This window comes from Indicator indicator, chromosome 37, assembly GCF_027791375.1.
Source record: "Indicator indicator isolate 239-I01 chromosome 37, UM_Iind_1.1, whole genome shotgun sequence".
In the NCBI taxonomy this organism is placed as follows: Eukaryota; Metazoa; Chordata; class Aves; order Piciformes; family Indicatoridae; genus Indicator; species Indicator indicator.
In genome coordinates, this window is record NC_072046.1 from 4,757,442 (window position 1) to 4,773,513 (window position 16,072).

The 16,072-nt window shown below is 51.9% G+C and overlaps 1 protein-coding gene and 2 gene segments (V, D, J or C); 2 read left to right on the forward strand and 1 right to left on the reverse strand.

Annotated features, from left to right (window-relative positions):
- Positions 1–835: 835 nt before the first annotated feature.
- LOC128978584 (feather keratin Cos2-3-like) lies at positions 836–1,546 on the reverse strand. Its single transcript, XM_054396527.1, has 2 exons — positions 1,517–1,546; positions 836–1,159 (listed from the first exon to the last, which is right to left on the reverse strand). Exon 2 carries the CDS (start codon positions 1,136–1,138, stop codon positions 836–838), a length of 303 nt encoding a protein of 100 aa, XP_054252502.1. The 5' UTR covers positions 1,139–1,159; positions 1,517–1,546.
- Positions 1,547–4,308: 2,762 nt separating this feature from the next.
- Positions 4,309–6,776, forward strand: LOC128978508 (T cell receptor alpha variable 1-2-like). The segment is given in 2 exon segments: positions 4,309–4,357; positions 6,379–6,776. Coding segments are annotated over 2 exon segments (447 nt in total).
- A 3,573-nt stretch (positions 6,777–10,349) lies between these two features.
- Positions 10,350–11,977, forward strand: LOC128978509 (T cell receptor alpha variable 26-2-like). The segment is given in 2 exon segments: positions 10,350–10,407; positions 11,607–11,977. Coding segments are annotated over 2 exon segments (429 nt in total).
- Positions 11,978–16,072: the final 4,095 nt, after the last annotated feature.

Consider the following 16,072-nt stretch of genomic DNA (forward strand, 5'->3'; position numbering starts at 1 on the left):
CCCCTGCTACTATTGCCCATGGCTGCTGGCCATGGCCCCAAGGATGCTCTTGGAGGGGACAGGGATTTGGAACAGCAGCTATGGACCATGCCAAGGGCTGTTCCCTACTTTACCACTCTGACCATTTGCAGAGGAAATCATCAGATAAGCACCGGAGCCACCCTCCACCAGCCCAGCACATCTCCTGCCACAGCAAGAGCAATCTTTCCTCAAGAGCTCATGGTGCTGCTGAGCCCTCAGGGCCTCCTGCCTTTCTGGCCAGGTGTGAGCAGAGACACAAGGCAAGAGCTCATAGTCCCTAGGAGCAGAGCAGAGCAGAGCAACCAGGGATGTCTTCTTCAGCTCCAAGGCATGGGGCACACAGAGCAACCCCTGCAGAGTGTCCCAACCTCCTATTCCTCTGAGAATGAGAAAGGGTCTCCTTGTGCCCTCACCACCTTTTACTCCTTCTCCTTTCACAGCCTGGGGAGTGTCCCAAAAGGAAAGGACTACACAGAGGCCAGGCTTGAATGCAGCAGAACTTTAATGAGTCAAAAGAGGCAAACAAAGTCACTGTAAGTGGAGGACAGCAGTGCAGGAATGCCCAAAAGCCCTCAAGATTCTCTGGTCCATAGCCATGGAGAAGTTCCTGCATGATGTCTGGCTGTCTGCCTCAAAGTAGAAGAGGAGGCAGAGGGTCCCCTCCAGGCTGGGGACCTGGCTGCCAAGGGGAAGCAAAGCGAACAAGGAAAGGGAAAGACAAAGCCAAGCAAAGACATCCAAGGTCTCCATCCTTTGCCCAGCAGCATCTTCTGAGCTCCTGGAGGTGTCTCCCTGGGCTTCCCCAGCAGCTCTGTCAGCGCAGGTACCTTCTGCCATAGGAGCTGCTGGAAATGCCAGAGAGGTCACAGCAGCCAGAGTTGATGGGCACTCCCTCACAGCTGAGGATGCTGCCAACAGCAGCGGAGCTGGAGGAGCCCACAACGGTGTTCTGCGGGAAGGAGCTGAGGATGGGGCCGGGCAGGGTCACCACCACAGCTGGAGGCTCAATGGCCACCGTGGAGCTCTGGCACTGTCTGACACAGGGCTCATTGCAGCTGTTGGCCAGCGGGGTTGGGCCGCAGGGCCGGCAGGGCAGGCACTGGGTGTAGCAGGACATGTCTGGAGGGGGGAGGTGCACCTGGGAGAGAGGGCAGGGAGGAAGCAGAGAAGGCAGCTGGGTGAGGAGCAGCCTGGTGACACTATCACAAAGGAGCCAAGGCCAAGACTGAGTGGGCAGCTGGAAGCTGTGCAGCAGCCGCAGGGGCTTCAGCACCCTGTAAAGAGCAGCCTGGCCCAGGGTGGCTCTCTCTGATTTCAGGAACCAAAAGCTCCCTCAGCCACCTCCCAGCCCCTCCCTAAGCAGACCTTCTCCTGCTTCCCTCTGTCCTCACAAGAAGACCCAAACATCAGGACAGAACAGAGGCAAGAGCAGCTGAGAGCTCCATCGAGGGGAGATCTTGTTTTGAAAGAGGAGCAGAAGGGGCTTCAGACTCACCTGGTTCCCAAGGAGAAGGAGGCAGGAGAAGTGGATGAGAGAGCAGGAGCCATGGGCTGCCTTTTATACCTGCCCTTCATTGCTGCAGGACCAGAGGCAGCTTGGCAGAGGTAACAATTTTTGCTGAGGCTCATCTTGAATGCAAAGCATCACAGCTAAGGACATGGCTGTTCTCTCATTTCCTGCACTGCTGCCTTTTCATCTCCCTGTCTGTGGCAGGCCCATGCCCCAGTGAAGGCTTCTTGTGAGCACTGGGTGGAAAGGCCTCAGGATTTCCAGGGCAGGAATGCAGGAGTGCAGGCAGAAGGCTCAGCTCAGATGCTGGAGGTGCTGCTCCAAATGAGAGCAGTGATGTCAGCCTGGGTCACTCTTTTGGGGCTGTTTAGTGTGCTTTTGTCAGGAAGAAGATCTGGTGATTCTCAGCTGGACTCCATGGGCTCCTGTGTATGAGGACCTGTCTTGTCCTTGTCCACTCTCCTTAGCTCAACTCAATGGTCACTTGTTGTGGCCTCCTCCGGTCTCTTTGTTGTGCTGCATAACAATGCACAGAGGGAAAAAATCTGGACAGTTTTGACTGGTCCTTCAGTGCCAGCAGCAGCATCTGCTAGTAGTGATGTTCCTTTGTGTGTTGCTCCTTGTGTGCCCTGTCAACAGTTTTTTCCCCATGCAATCAAGTGGTGATGCCACCATCCTGCTGGAGATGCAGGACATGCAGCTTGTGTCCTGAGCCCTCCTTTTCCTGTCCCTGTAGACCTCACCTTCTGCTGCTACTAAGTTCATAATCCCACAGCAATGGTTCCACTGCAGACTGGATTTTTTGCTTGTAAAATCAGCCCAAGGGAAATCCCTTTCTTGCCTTGTAGTTGGGAACTGCCTGAGCTTTCATCCTGCAATAGAAGCCTGGTCAGACACATGGAGCAGCCTTTGGCAGCTGGTGAGAAGTGAGGAGGAGAATGAGCCCAGTGAGAAAGCTGCTGCAGAGATGGAGAGAGGAACATGGAGCCAGGCACAGCTGCAATTTCTTTCTGGCTTCACACATTTTGTGCAGGATGAATTTGTGCTGCAATTCTCACCATAAGGCACCATACAGGTAGAACAAAACACAAAAGGATTTTTCTGCCAAGGGCTGAGTCAGCAGCAATCAGTTCCGCTGGCACCAGACATCTTTCAACACCTTGATGGAGCTTGGACCGTGCTGGAGTCAGAAGCTCTGGGTCAGAGCTGAGAAGGCCTGGGTGCCTGCTGGGCACTGGCTGAATGTGAGTCAGCAGTGTGCCCTTGTGGCAAGGCAGAACAGCTGCACCCCCAGATGTCTTGGCAAAGATGTCATCAGCAGAGACATTGCATGGAGCCTTCTCCTCTTTGGTTCTCATGAGAGAATGCCTGGGGTTCTGTGCTCAGTTTGGGGATCCTTGGTGTGTAGGATAGGTGGGAATGAGTCCCATGGATGCCCCCAAGACACTAGAAACTTGACCATATAACTGTAACAGTGTGAGACCTGAAATCCCCATTGCACACCGACAATAACCAGGTTAGCTCAGTCTGGAAGCAAATGCAAGCTGTATTTACAAGCAAATCTACAATCTATGACGAAATGCAATGAATATGTACAAATAGACACTATTCACAACATTCACAAATATGTACAATCAACAGAAAAGCACAACCAAGCTCCCTTTGCTTCCCCCAAGGGGCCTTCCCCAAGAGGCCTCCCCCCCAACCAGAAGGAATCCCCCCAGACTCCCCTGGCAGAAGGCAGAGAGTCAAGAAGCAGATAGGCTGTTAGACTTAGCTTGTCAAGGTCAGTGTGTTATCTTCAAACAGAAAAGGAGGAGACAGACAGAAGCCCAGCAAGCAAGCCGAGACTGCCCTTGTTTTGAGTGGAGATTCTTAAACATTTCTACCTCTCCAATGGAAGTGTTTAGAATGATCATTACTTTGCTTTCTTACATCCAGTGGTGATTTATTTACATTCTTTCACTTTCTCTGCTTGAATTTTGTGAAGAAAAATTAAAAAGACAGTCTTAAAACCATCACAATAACACACTGAGCTGAAGGCTAGATATAAGGAGAGGACAAGGGCAGATTCATCTGGAGACATTTATAGTCAACAGAGAAGTATTTTTGGTTTTGAGTGAGACTCTCAGTAGCTGATTTAGGAGATGATGAGATGAGATGAGATGAGATGAGATGAGATGAGATGAGATGAGATGAGATGAGATGAGATGAGATGAGATGAGATGAGATGAGATGAGATAAGATGAGATGAGATGAGGTGAGATGAAAGGAAATTTGACTGCTTTGTTCCTGAAGTAAATTCTTCTGGATAGAGGAAGAAATGCTGCAGGGTCAGATGGCACTGAGTGGCAGAGTGAGTGGGGAGTGCTGACAGCACAGGGTTAGACACGCTGCAGGAGCAACACCAGGCCAAACCAGACAAAGGCTTTAATTGTTAAGAGAGCAGGTACAAGGCATGAAGTAAAGAGAGACTCCCATGATGTGCACAGGACAATGTGTCAGAGAGGTTGGTCTCAAGGTACAGGCCTCTCCCCTTTTTATCCCTCCCCTGGGAGCAGCAGAAGCTGTTGGCTGCAGGAGCAACATGTGTCACTGCTGGAAGAGACCACAGCACAGGCACTGCAGGTGTGCTGAGAAGCAGCATTTTCTCCTCCCTAGTGCAGTTGCTGTGGCCCTGGCAGAGTCATTTCCAGAAGCTCTGCTCTCCTGGGGCTCTGCCTGGGACGTGTGGGCTTTGGAGTCTCTCTCACACACGCAGCAGGATCGGTCTCAGCATGCGCCTCGGCTATCTCATCCTGGCTGCCTTCCTCAGGCACCCACTGGGTAAGCACTGCCTTGCACTGCAAGCATGGTTCCTCTTCTGCCCAGGGCACCCTCATCCCCTCAGCAGATCTCTGCAGGAGCTGCTCTGCCATTATGGGCCACGGTTGGGAACCGTCAGCTCACACAAGTGGCTTTGCAGCTGCTTGCTCAATGTGCTGGTCCTGATGGAACAGGAGACCTCAGATGCAGAAGCAGAAGCTCCTCTCCTGATCTTCTCAGTCCTCTTGCCTTCCTTTCCTCTTGTCAACTGTGCACCACTCTCTGGGCCCCTCTCTGCTTCTCTCTCTGCGCCCAGTGTTTCACAGCCATGGCACTGCAGAAGCTCTTTTCTCTCTGGGTACTACACAATTTCTGAACTTGCAGCCCAAACACAAAGGGCTTTGGAAAGCTGAGGCAGGGACATGAAAGCTCTCTCATGCCACAGACATTCTCAGGCTGTCCCATTCTCTCTCATGGCTGGACGTTGTTGTAATAAAAATGTGTATTTTTATATATTTTATATTTAACATTTCCTGGTGCTAATATCTTCAACCACCACCGTCACTTATTTACAAAATGTATTCACCCATTCAGGTATTCAGTTGTGGGTTTTACATGACACATATAAAGACAGCTACATCATTTAAGCACAGATCTAACATTTCCAACACAGCAATTCAAATTGGACATACAGCTGCTGTGAGCTGTGGTTTTCCCACAAATGGGATTCTGTGGCAGATTAGTCTGGGCACAAAGAGAATCATTCTGAGCAGCAGAAAACACTTTGTGAGGGTGAAGGAGCACTGGCACAGGATGCACAAAGACATTGTGGAGTCTCCATCCTTGGAGGCACTGCAAAGCTCTCTGGACATTGTCCAGGACATATTGTGAGGGGAGACAGAAACATGAAGGAAGGAAAGATTGCCAGGGGTGTGTGGCTGGGGTCAGTAAGGGTGGTGGTCTGTTGAGGCCTCTGGCTCCATTCCTGCTCTTGGTAGAAATGCAGAAGTCCATCTTCCTGGAGGTGTGGAGAGAGCCCCCAGGGCCCCTCAGTGTGGAACTGTTGAGAATGCCCTTGGCTGAGGGAGCCACAGGGGCTGCTGCTGGAGGAAGGAGAGCCCCAGAAGGAGCTTTTCAGGCTCAGGAAGAAGAGATCTTTTCTCCTCCCCACTGCTTCCTTGGCTCCCCAGCAGAGTCATTTCCGGCAGCTCTGCTGTCTTGTGGCTGGGAGATGCTTTGCTGACTCTCACTCCACCAACAGGCAGCTTGGTCTCCACATGCACCTCGCATACCTCATCCTCACTGCCTTTCTGGGGCAGTGGCTGGGTAAGTCCTGGCTCTTCCTCACTGCCTCTTTCTTCTTCTGCCCAGGAAACTCTGAGCAGCCTCGGCAGGTCCATGTGGGGAAATTCTCTGCAGTTGCAGGAAAACGCTGGGAAATGTCAGCTCACTCTTGGAGTTCTGCACTCCTTGCCTCAAGATTCTACTGTTGCAGAGAGGAGAGGAGAGATACCTCAGACACCTGCTTCTTCTTTTCTCTCCCCTTCCATCCATCTCTCTCTGCATCTCTCTTCTGGTCACCCTTCTGTCACTGGAGGGGATCTCAGCTGTCTCTAGACTCCCATTTGCAACACAAATTATCAGATCCTCTCAAAGCTGCTACAGAGAATTTAAAGCTCTCATCCCACTGACATGAAGAGGCTGCCCATTCTGCCTCCTGGCTGCCACCTACCTGCCAGGGCCTTCAGGTTTCTCCTGGCTGATAGCACAGCCACGACTCCCTCTTTCTACCATTCAGCTCAGCATTACATAGAGGCATGGAGCTCGTAGCCCTCAGAGATGAGAGGGATGGGGAAGCAGGATGAATTGTTTTGCAGTAGCCCCAACTCAACCTGCTGGGGGTCAGAGCAAACAAAGATGCGGCTTGAGAGGCTGTTCCCAGGTCCTGACTCTTCTGTCTTCGGGAATTTCTTGAAAGGCAAGGAACAAGAAGCCTTCTTCACATGGCTTTTGCAGAGCTACTGACCTTTGCTTTCTTCCAGGCACCATGGGGCAGGTCACTGTCAGCCAGCAAGAAGGACAAGTCACAGTGAAGCAGAGAGACACCTTCCAGATCAAATGCACTTACCAGACCTCCTACAGTCCTTACTTGTTCTGGTACCAGCAGAAGAGCAGCCAAGCTCCCCAGCTGCTCTCATATCAGGCAGCAGCTGGCCCCAAGCCCAGCGGCCGTCTGACCACGCTGCTGAACACCACGGGGAGATACAGCCTGCTGCAGCTGGAGGAAGTGGAGGTCTCTGACAGTGCCTTGTACCTCTGTGCTGTGAGTGACACTCTGGTGCAGGAGCTTGCTTGGCTGTGCAAGAAGCTATGGGTGGAATGGGATATGAAGGACCTCCTCTTCTCAGTGCACTCTGCTGATCTTGGAGGCTTCCCTTAGCCCTGCCTTGTTTCTGCAGTAGTGGGACATGGCTGCACAGATCCTACCAAAAGCACAACAGGGGAGCCTTCCACCAGGCAGAGATAAGCAAAAAGGCCCATCTGGACAAGAGATGACTTTGGGAAGAAGTGAAGTGAATGGGGCTGGGCTCCTTTCCGAGGTGCCCAGTGACAGGACAATGGTACAAATTGGAACCCAGGTGGTTTCATATGAACATGAGGAAAAACACTTTCCTGTGAGGGTGCCAGAGCAGCTGAACCAACCTCCCAGGGAAGTTGTGGAGTCTCCTTTTTTGTTACCCTGACATTGTGTTCCTCTGCAACCTGCTCTGGGTGACCCTCCATTAGGAGAGAGGCATTTCCTTCCATCTCCCACCATGCTTGAATTCACACTTGATCCCTGCTCCTGTATCGTTTTGGGCCTTCTTCTGAGGGAGTTTCTTTTCCCAACACAGAGCTACCCAAACCATGAGGAAATCCTTTCTTCACAGCCTTGTGAGCTGCTGACACCTCAGAGCCTCCAGCAACACTGAGCTCCTCAGTGAGGGAGAGCAGCAGGTGGGCTCTTCATCTGCAAGACCTGCTCGGAGGCCAAGGGGCTGTATCTGAGCAGAGATATCAGAAAGCAGGGCCTGATCCCCAGTGCCTGTGCAGGAGCCAGGGATGTCCTCCTCCAGTCCAAGGGACAGTGTCTGAAAGGGCCCCACTGCTGTGTTTCCCACTCCTTCCTCTGGGAACGATGAATTGGCCACTTGTGTCCCCACCTCATCCTCCAGCACCCAAGCCAATGCCTTTCTTATGCAGCTACTTGAGGCAGTGCCACCAAAAAAGGATCCATGTGGAGGCAGAGGCTGGGCTGTGGAAAATTTTAATGGCTTTGGAGTGGCCATTTGTGAAGGTGCTGCTGCTGAACAGAAAACATCCCAGTTAATGACATGGGCTGTGTGCTTGTTTTCCCAACGCTGCCTTTTCATTTCCTGGCTCATGCCCAACCCCTTCCTTCATGGAGGCTTCTTTTTAGTGTTGGGACTGAGACATCCCAGGATGCCCAGGGCAGGAATGTGTCAGTGCCAGCAGAAGCTTCACTTCAAATACCAAGTGAGGCCAATGCAGGTGAGCAATTTTGTCCTGGTGGGGTTTCCTCCAGCTGCTGCCAGGAAGGGGCCCTGCAATCCTTATCTTGTCCCCTAGGGGCTTCATTGCATGAGCATGTGCCAGGTCTTTCCCTTTCTTTTTCTTGTTCCCTTCTTGCTCCAGTGGTCACTTATGATCAGCTTCCCAGGCTTCTGGGTTTCTTTCTCCTCATGCTGTCCAGATGCCTTTTCAGTATCTTCAAGTCTTACTGAAAATATTGGATTCAAAATCTCTGAGAGCAGGTTGAAAGTTTCTAGGAGCAAAGGCAGCAATTTTTCACTAATTTGCTGGATGGCAAATCATTTCACAAAGTCCATGGACCTGAAAAGGATTTGGTAACAGCATTATGAAACACACATCAATACAAATTCACTGCTTTCCTGACAAATCATTACCATATTCATTACTCATTAGCAGGTCAGGCTAATATATGCAAATGTCTCTTCCACATGCACATTCCCATCCTCCAGCAAACTCTGGGAAAGGGGTTTCAGAAGATATCCCCTCAGTGTCCTCATCAGTCTGTTTGCTAGTTGACCCCAAGGTTCACACATGTTCAGAGAGGTGTGGACTCATTAGTAAAGGCCTTATCTGTTTAGAACATTTTCTGTTCTTTCTTGTCTTCAAGGATTCTGCTTAACTCACAATTCATCACCGTTCTTCTGTGATTCATCACCTCCTTTCCTGAGGGCTGACATTTCTGTGTCACAAAGATGCTCTCTCTCCAGCTGTGTTCTGTGTTATCTCAAACAAACCAAAGGTTAACAAGATAATCATTATGGTTTCTATACTGTGCTTTACTTATTCTGTTTCACATTTATTTATACAAACTCTGCTCATTTCATTATCCTATTCAATTTCACATTCTACTCACACAAGGAGAAACAATCACCAGTCTCTCTGGGCAATGTGTGCCAGGGCTTCCTCAACCCAGGAAGAAGGGTGGGATGGAGGAAACTGTTTTAAGATATTGGTTTATTTCTCACTACTCTCATTCGATTATTGATCAATTAAATTAATTTTCCCAAGTCTACTCTGTTCTGCCTGTGACAGTAATTGCTGAAGGCTTTCCCTGTAATCATCTCCACCCAGCAGCCTTTTGCTAAGAAGGCCTCTGACAGAGCAGCTTGCATCCAGCCAGGGTCAACCCACCACATCCTCCCAAAATGAGATCACTTTGCAGTACACAGAAGACTTCTCACTGCTGAGGCCCTAGTGTGCTTGAGGGACACCCTCATGCCTCTTTGCGGTGTGATAAGAGGAGCTGTGGACAAAGGGAAGGGCAGGGGAGGCGTGTGCCTGGAGTTCAGCAACACCTTTGACAGCCTCTCCCATACTTCATTTATGACCAAACTGGAGATGAATGGATTCAGTCAAGGAATGACAGGGTGGGTTGACTTTTGGCTGGACAGAGTCATCACCATGGTGCAAAGCCCAGCTGGTAGGTAGGGATCTCAGCCATCTTGTTCCCAGCAAGACAAGGAACCACCAGTTCTAGGGATGGAGGGACCATGGAAGTGCAGTGCTCTGTGACTGGAGCAGAGGCAATGGACAGCTGCTGGAACATGGAGAGCTCCAATTAAGCAGAAGGGTAACAGCAATAGCAAGACCTGGGAGGGATTTCTCTGGGAATTTCTGCAATCTCCATCCTGCAGGAGCCTGGTCTAGTGGGTACTGTTCCATGTGGATAATGACTGAGGTGACCTTGGAGTTCCCTTCTGACCTGCCTTCTGACTCTGTCATTCCCCACCACCCCTGCCCACCCACAGCCACATTTGTCCTCACCCCCACCTCTGACTCAGCACCACTTTCAGGCATGGTGCTGGCAGTGCAGGGGGCAGCTGAAGGGAAGCTCTTGGCCTCCTCACCTCATTCACAGCCCCAGAACTCACAACCAGCTCAGGTAAGCTGCTCCATGGCTTGGGACAAGGCCCTTCTGCTGGGGCAGGCTGCAGATGGCGCTGGGAAGGCTACTTCTTGCTAAGGAGGCCTTGGTGGAGAGCACAGAGAGGCCATTTGGTAGAAGGAGGCCCGGGGGCCCCACAAACCCCTGAGCGCTGCCAGCCCTGTGCCACATGAGGAGAGGAGAGGAGAGGAGAGGAGAGGAGAGGAGAAGAGAGGAGAGGAGAGGAGAGGAGAGGAGAGGAGAGGAGAGGAGAGGAGAGGAGAGGAGAGGAGAGGAGAGGAGAGGAGAGGAGAGGAGAGGAGAGGAGAGGAGAGGAGAGGAGAGGAGAGGAGAGGAGAGGAGAGGAGAGGAGAGGAGAGGAGAGGAGAGGAGAGGAGAGGAGAGGAGAGGAGAGGAGAGGAGAGGAGAGGAGAGGAGAGGAGAGGAGAGGAGAGGAGAGGAGAGGAGAGGAGAGGAGAGGAGAGGAGAGGAGAGGAGAGGAGAGGAGAGGAGAGGAGTCAGAGTGTCCGGGGCTGAGCAGGGGCACAGCGTGGCATGGGCTGCAGAATGCGGCGCTGCCAGGGGGCGACGCTGGCGGTGGTGCTTCTGCTGGGTGCGTGGCTGCGGCGGGGCCAAGACAGGGCTAGAATTGACTTGGAGCAGTGCTGGGCACAGCCGCGCCTCTGGCCCTCCTGCTCCTTCTCCCTTCACTCATTCCCCTCTCTGCTCCCTTCTGCCAACATTCCTTCTGCTCTCCATGAGCTCATCCCTGCCCAGCTTCTCTCTCGTGCTCAGTTATTCCAGATCTTTATCCCTTCTACCCTCCCTCCCAGTCTCTTTTCCTGCTTCCCTTCTCCTCTTTTCACTGCCCTTCTAAATATCCCTCTGCCCTGGTGAGACCACATCTGGAGTCTTGTGTCCAGTTCTAGGCTTCCCAGGAGGGACAGGGAACTACCGGAAAGAGTTCAAGGGAGGTTACAAGGATGATGAAGGGACTGTAACTTCTGTCTGATGAAGAAAGGCTGAAACACCTGGGGCTGTTTAGTCTAGAGAAGAGCAGCCTGAGAGGGGAGCTGATTAATGTTTACAAATATCTGAAGGGTGGGAGTCAGGAAGAAGGGACCAGTCTCTTTTCAGCGGTGCCCTGTGAGGCAAGGGGCAACAGACACAAACTGGAACACAGGAAGTGCCACCTCAACATGAGGAAAAACTTCTTTACTGTAATGGTAATGGAGCCCAGGAACATGTTCACAGATTCACAGATTGTACTATGTTGGAAGGGAGCCTCAAAGGTCATCTTGTCTAACCCCCCTGCACTGAACAGGGATATCTCCAACTAGATCAGGCTGCCCAGAGCATCATCGAATCTGATCTTGAATGCCGCTACCACATCCCTGGGCAACCAGTTCCAGTATTTTACCACCCTCACTGTGAAGAACTTTCTCCTAATATCCAACCTAAATCTACTTTGCTCTAGTTTCAAACCATTCCCCCTCATCCTATCGGTACATTCCTTTCTAAGCAGTCCTTCTCAAGTGCCCAGAGAGGCTGTGGAATCTCCTTTAAAGGCTTCCAGGAGCCATCTGGATGCGTTCCTGTGTGACCTGCCCTAAGTGATCCTGCTTTGGAAGGAGGGCTGGACTCTATCTTCAGAGGTGTAGTTCAACCTCTACCTTTCTATGATTCTTGTTGCCAATTAATCACTCTCAGAGAAATTCCCTCTCTGGAACCTATCTCCATCATTTGCCAACTGAAGGTTGCTGCTGCTGGACAACATTTTCTGCTGAAGCAAAGTGATCCTTCTCTCCTCAGCAGCAGATGCAGGTGGAGCCGAGGTGCAGCAGGAGCTGTCGGCAGAGACAACCGAGGGCACCGGCATCACCTTTAGCTGCTCACACCCCAACGCAAATATATTCGACTTCATCCACTGGTACTGGCAGCTCCCAGGCCGAGGTCCCACGTTCCTCGTTCGAGCTCTTTCAGGATCCAAGGAGCTGCAGTCCCTGGCAGGACAGCTGTCGGTGGCAGCAAACCACCTGTCCAGCTCCCTGTGGCTCACCCGGCCCCGGCGCAGGGACATGGCAGTGTATTCCTGTGCCCTAGGAGACATGGGGAGAGGAGCCGGGGCTGCACCCATGCACGAACTGCCATGGGTGGGGTGGGGCCGGCGGGGCACGCTCTAGAGGGCTCGCCACGGGGCGCTGCTGCTCCGGCCCCGCCCGGGTCCGGGTGCTTCCCCCAAGAGATTGGTCTGACCTGACCCCTGCAGCGGCACCGCCCCGACCAGGAGCAGTTAAGAGACTTTGCAGGGTTCGCTGTGGGGACAGCTCCAGCAGGCACCGGCGCCTCAGAAGACTCCAGACACAGGAGCTCACAGAGTCACTATGGTTGGAAGAGGCCTCTGAGGTCATCAAGTCCACTCATGAGCTAACTCTGCCAGGGCCACTCCTGCACCATGGCCTTGAGCTCCATGTCCAGGTATGGCAATTCAACTGCTTCCCTGGGCTTTGAGAACCCTTTCAGCACAGGATTTTTTTTCCTGATGTCAAACCTAACCCTGGTATAACTTGGGCCATTTCCTCTTGTCCTATTAATTGTGACTTGTCAGAAGAGACAACTCCCACCTGGATCCAACCTCCTTTCAGGGAGCTGTTGAGAGCTGGAAGGTCTCCCCTCAGCTTCCTTTTCTCCATACTAAAAGCCCCCAGCTCTCTCAGCTGCTCCTCATGAGACATTCTCCAGATCTTTCAGCAGCTTCGTTGCCCTTCTCTGGACGTGCTCGGCAGCTCAAGGTCTCTTTTATACTGTGGTGCCCCAAACTGAGCACAGTACTCAACGTTCAGCCTGGTAAAAAGTCATCCTACACAGGCAGGAGTTCCAGCTCCACAGAGGCAAGAGAAGGGGATGGCAATGTCAGGGGACACTCCAGTGCTCCCCACAGTGCCCTGGTGTTGGCATCATGAGCTTCTTTCTCAGGACTCAGAAACTTGGACCTGAGGCCTAAGAGACAGGGAAGAAGTAGGGGCTGGACACCGAGCACAGCCTCAAGGGATTCAGGTTCCCACTTGATGAGGGAGTCACAAACAGATTGGTTGAGCTGCGCCCAGGGGCTGGAGGTCTGAGGTGACTGAACGCTGGAAGGAGGCCTCTGGGCTTCAAACAGTGCCTGCAGAGCTCTGTGTGGCTGGCAGATATGACAGAACTATTCAAATCCCATGGTCAGACTGAGAGCAGTCTCTTCTTCCTTCCCTCCCCTTCACCTATTCACACAAGTTGCTGACATCACCCATGAGCCTTCTCTTCCCCAGCTTCAACACTGACAGCCCTCTCAGCCTGCCCTCAGAGGACAGATGCTGCAGCCCCTGCTCCATTTCACTGGGCTCATTGCAAGATCTGTCTTCTACTGGGGAGCCCAGAGCTGGGCCCAGCACACCATAGGTGGACTCACCAGCTTTGAGAGAAAGGATCAGGTCCCTTGCTGCTGCCCTTCATATTGCAGCACAGGATGCTGTTGGCCTTCTTTGGCATAAGGATCAACTGCCACAGCAGACTCAAGAACACCCCTGAGCTGCTGAAACTGAGCAGGACGCAGCAGTGAGTACTCAAAAGTATCTCAGCTGCTTGTTTGGCTGTTACTGTTTCTCAGTGCACACTGTTGGACAAAGGGTCTCTTGGTAGGACACATGAGAACTCCTGAGGCTTTTCTACCAAGCTAAAGGAACCTACGGAGGGAAAATATCCTCCCATTTGTGCATCTGTGGATCAGCAAAAGCCTGAATTTGTGAGCAGGACCCAGCAGGTAACACATGGACAAAATTCCCAGTTTAGCCTCTTGGGCTGTCTGCCTCCTCCAGGTGTGGGTAGAAAAAATAGGGTTTTGTTGAGGGCTGTTCATGTCACTTACAGTAACTTCTCCTGTGTGAGTGCCAGTGACTGGGCACATTGGTGTGAAAGAGAAAGCTGGGAGCAAGTAAACATGCAAAGATCCAGTGCTCACAGTCCTGGTGGTAACTTCGGACTGGCCTGGCCAGGGAGAAGGAGGAGAGCCAGGTGCTGGGTGAGAGGGCCCAGGCTCCAGGCAGGGCCAGAGTTTGGACTGAGGCTTGTGATGATGTTTGAGAGGTGCAGAAATGTGGCTGTGCTTGTGAGTGCAGAGGGTGAGGGGGTGTTGTCCCTGGGAAGTGTGTGTCACAGGCATGCTGGAGACAGTCAGGAGGAGAACCTCTCTGCATGATGAGGAGACTGGAACAGCTCTCACGTGGTGCCAGGCTGAGAGAGCTGGGATGGTTTAACTGGCAGAAGAGAATCTGAACAAGTACCTGAGGGCAGGCTGTGAAGAAGGCAGAGCTAGGCTCTGCTCCATGGCACCCAGTGACCAGACAAGAGGCTCTGGGCACAAAGGGAATCGCAGAAGATTCATTCTGAGCAGCGGAAAACACTTTGTGAGATAGGGGAGCACTGGCACAGGTGTTGCAGGGTGCTCCAAACCCTCCTTCCCCCACATCCCTCTATGGAGGTTTAAATGGGGAAAGACAAAGGCACAAAATTGCCTTCCCCTCCCCCTTAGGGGGCTTAGGCAGGAAAGGTGAAAAAAAAAAAAGGCACCCATTCTTCCTGCCAAGAGCTAATGTCCCTCACTCCTGGGGAAAGCCCACACTGGGATTTGGAATCGTGATTGGCTGGGTTCTTCACACCTAGTATATATTGCCACTGGACGCATTGTCTAGGAAAACCTTAAATAGAGTGACCAGAAAGTGGTCTGGGCTCATTTTTGGACTTGCTCTGGGCTCTGTTTCCTGAGATTTGTGCTGGGACTTGCTACATTCATGGCAAAATTGGAGAGATCAACATCTGGACCTGGCTTCTCCCCAGACCTGCCTACCCTGGGGTCTGCTCCCTGTCTGTGCTGGCGCGACCCTGCCTGCCGTAAACTGCTGATAACACGTCAGCATTAGCTTTGGGGCACTCTCGTGGGCGCAGCACGTCAGATTGCCAGCAAGGAGAGTTCACCACATGGTCCCAGGCTGATCTGGCTGCAGTGGACAGTGAGCAGTTAACAACGCTCTTCACAACGGGCGCTTGCTTGTTCCTGGGGAAACTGAGGCACGGCACGAGTCTGGTGGCAAGGGGACGCACTCTGGGTGGATCCAGCTTCTAAGCTTGTGGCTTCTCCGGCTTGCTGTGTATGGCTCATGGCTCTAGACCAGTGTGGTGGTAGGGCCACCGCATAGTCCAATACAAATCCAGACAGGCCTTAAGATGTCTGGACAGGTCCCTTTCTCTCCCCTCTTTCCTGCAGGACAACAGGGCAATGTGGGAAAAGGAACAAAGGGGACAGGATCCTTGCCTGTCTGGGTTCTGCTTATCCAGCCTGTCTTGTCCATGCTTATCTGGGGTGTGAGCACGTAAGCTCCCCAGATACAAGGTCCTTGCTTCTGCCTTTTATGGTCATAGCCTGGCAGAATGCTTTCCATTGGGAAGCTACACGTTAGCTTCAGTACCCCATTGGACCAATTGACCTCTGGCATTTTGTATATATACAAGTGGGTAGCTAGCCTAGCCTTGCCTTGCTCAGCCTTGCTCAAATCTGCTGAAGCCTTGCTCCAGTCTGCTGAAGCCTTGCTCCAAGCCTTGCTTCAAGCCTTGTTGCCTCGAGTTGCCCTCCCCTGCCTCGAGTGTCTGGTCCAGAGCCTGGGATAAAGCCACGAGCCATACACATGCAAGCCGGAAAAGCCAGAGTCACCTAGCAGCCAGAGTGGCTGAGCCTGCTTCCCCTTGCCACCAGAATCGTGCTGTGCCTCAGTTTACCCAGGAACAACACAAGCACCTGTCGCCAAGAGCGTCGTTAACAGCCTGCCGTCCGCTGGAAGCCAGACCAACCTGGGACCACGCGGTAAACCTTTCTTGCCGGCAACATGCTGTGCTGCGCCTATGAGAGTTCCCTAAAGCGAATGCAGCAGCAGCAGTATCCCTTATATGGGTGAAAATAGCTGTGAGTAACTAATTTACTGTCATTTGGTTTTAACGGTTCTTATCGAGCCTACTTCCTGCTGTAACTGAGTGCTTCCTGCTCTCAGGGACTTTCTCTTTCAAAGTTGTTGCCTGCTAATTTGCATAAAATAGTTTTGTATTTGCCCTGAGACTGCATAATCCATTGTAAATATATCTTCCAACAATATAAATGATCCTTTTAACGACTTTTGGCATATTTCATTAATAAAGGGTTACTATTTTATTAATACCCGTTTGCAATATCATTTTATTAATTATTGTTGTGA

Bases quoted from the DNA above. Each gene is read 5' to 3' on its own strand.
- LOC128978584 (XM_054396527.1), bottom strand. From the start codon at position 1,138: ATGTCCTGCTACACCCAGTGCCTGCCCTGCCGGCCCTGCGGCCCAACC.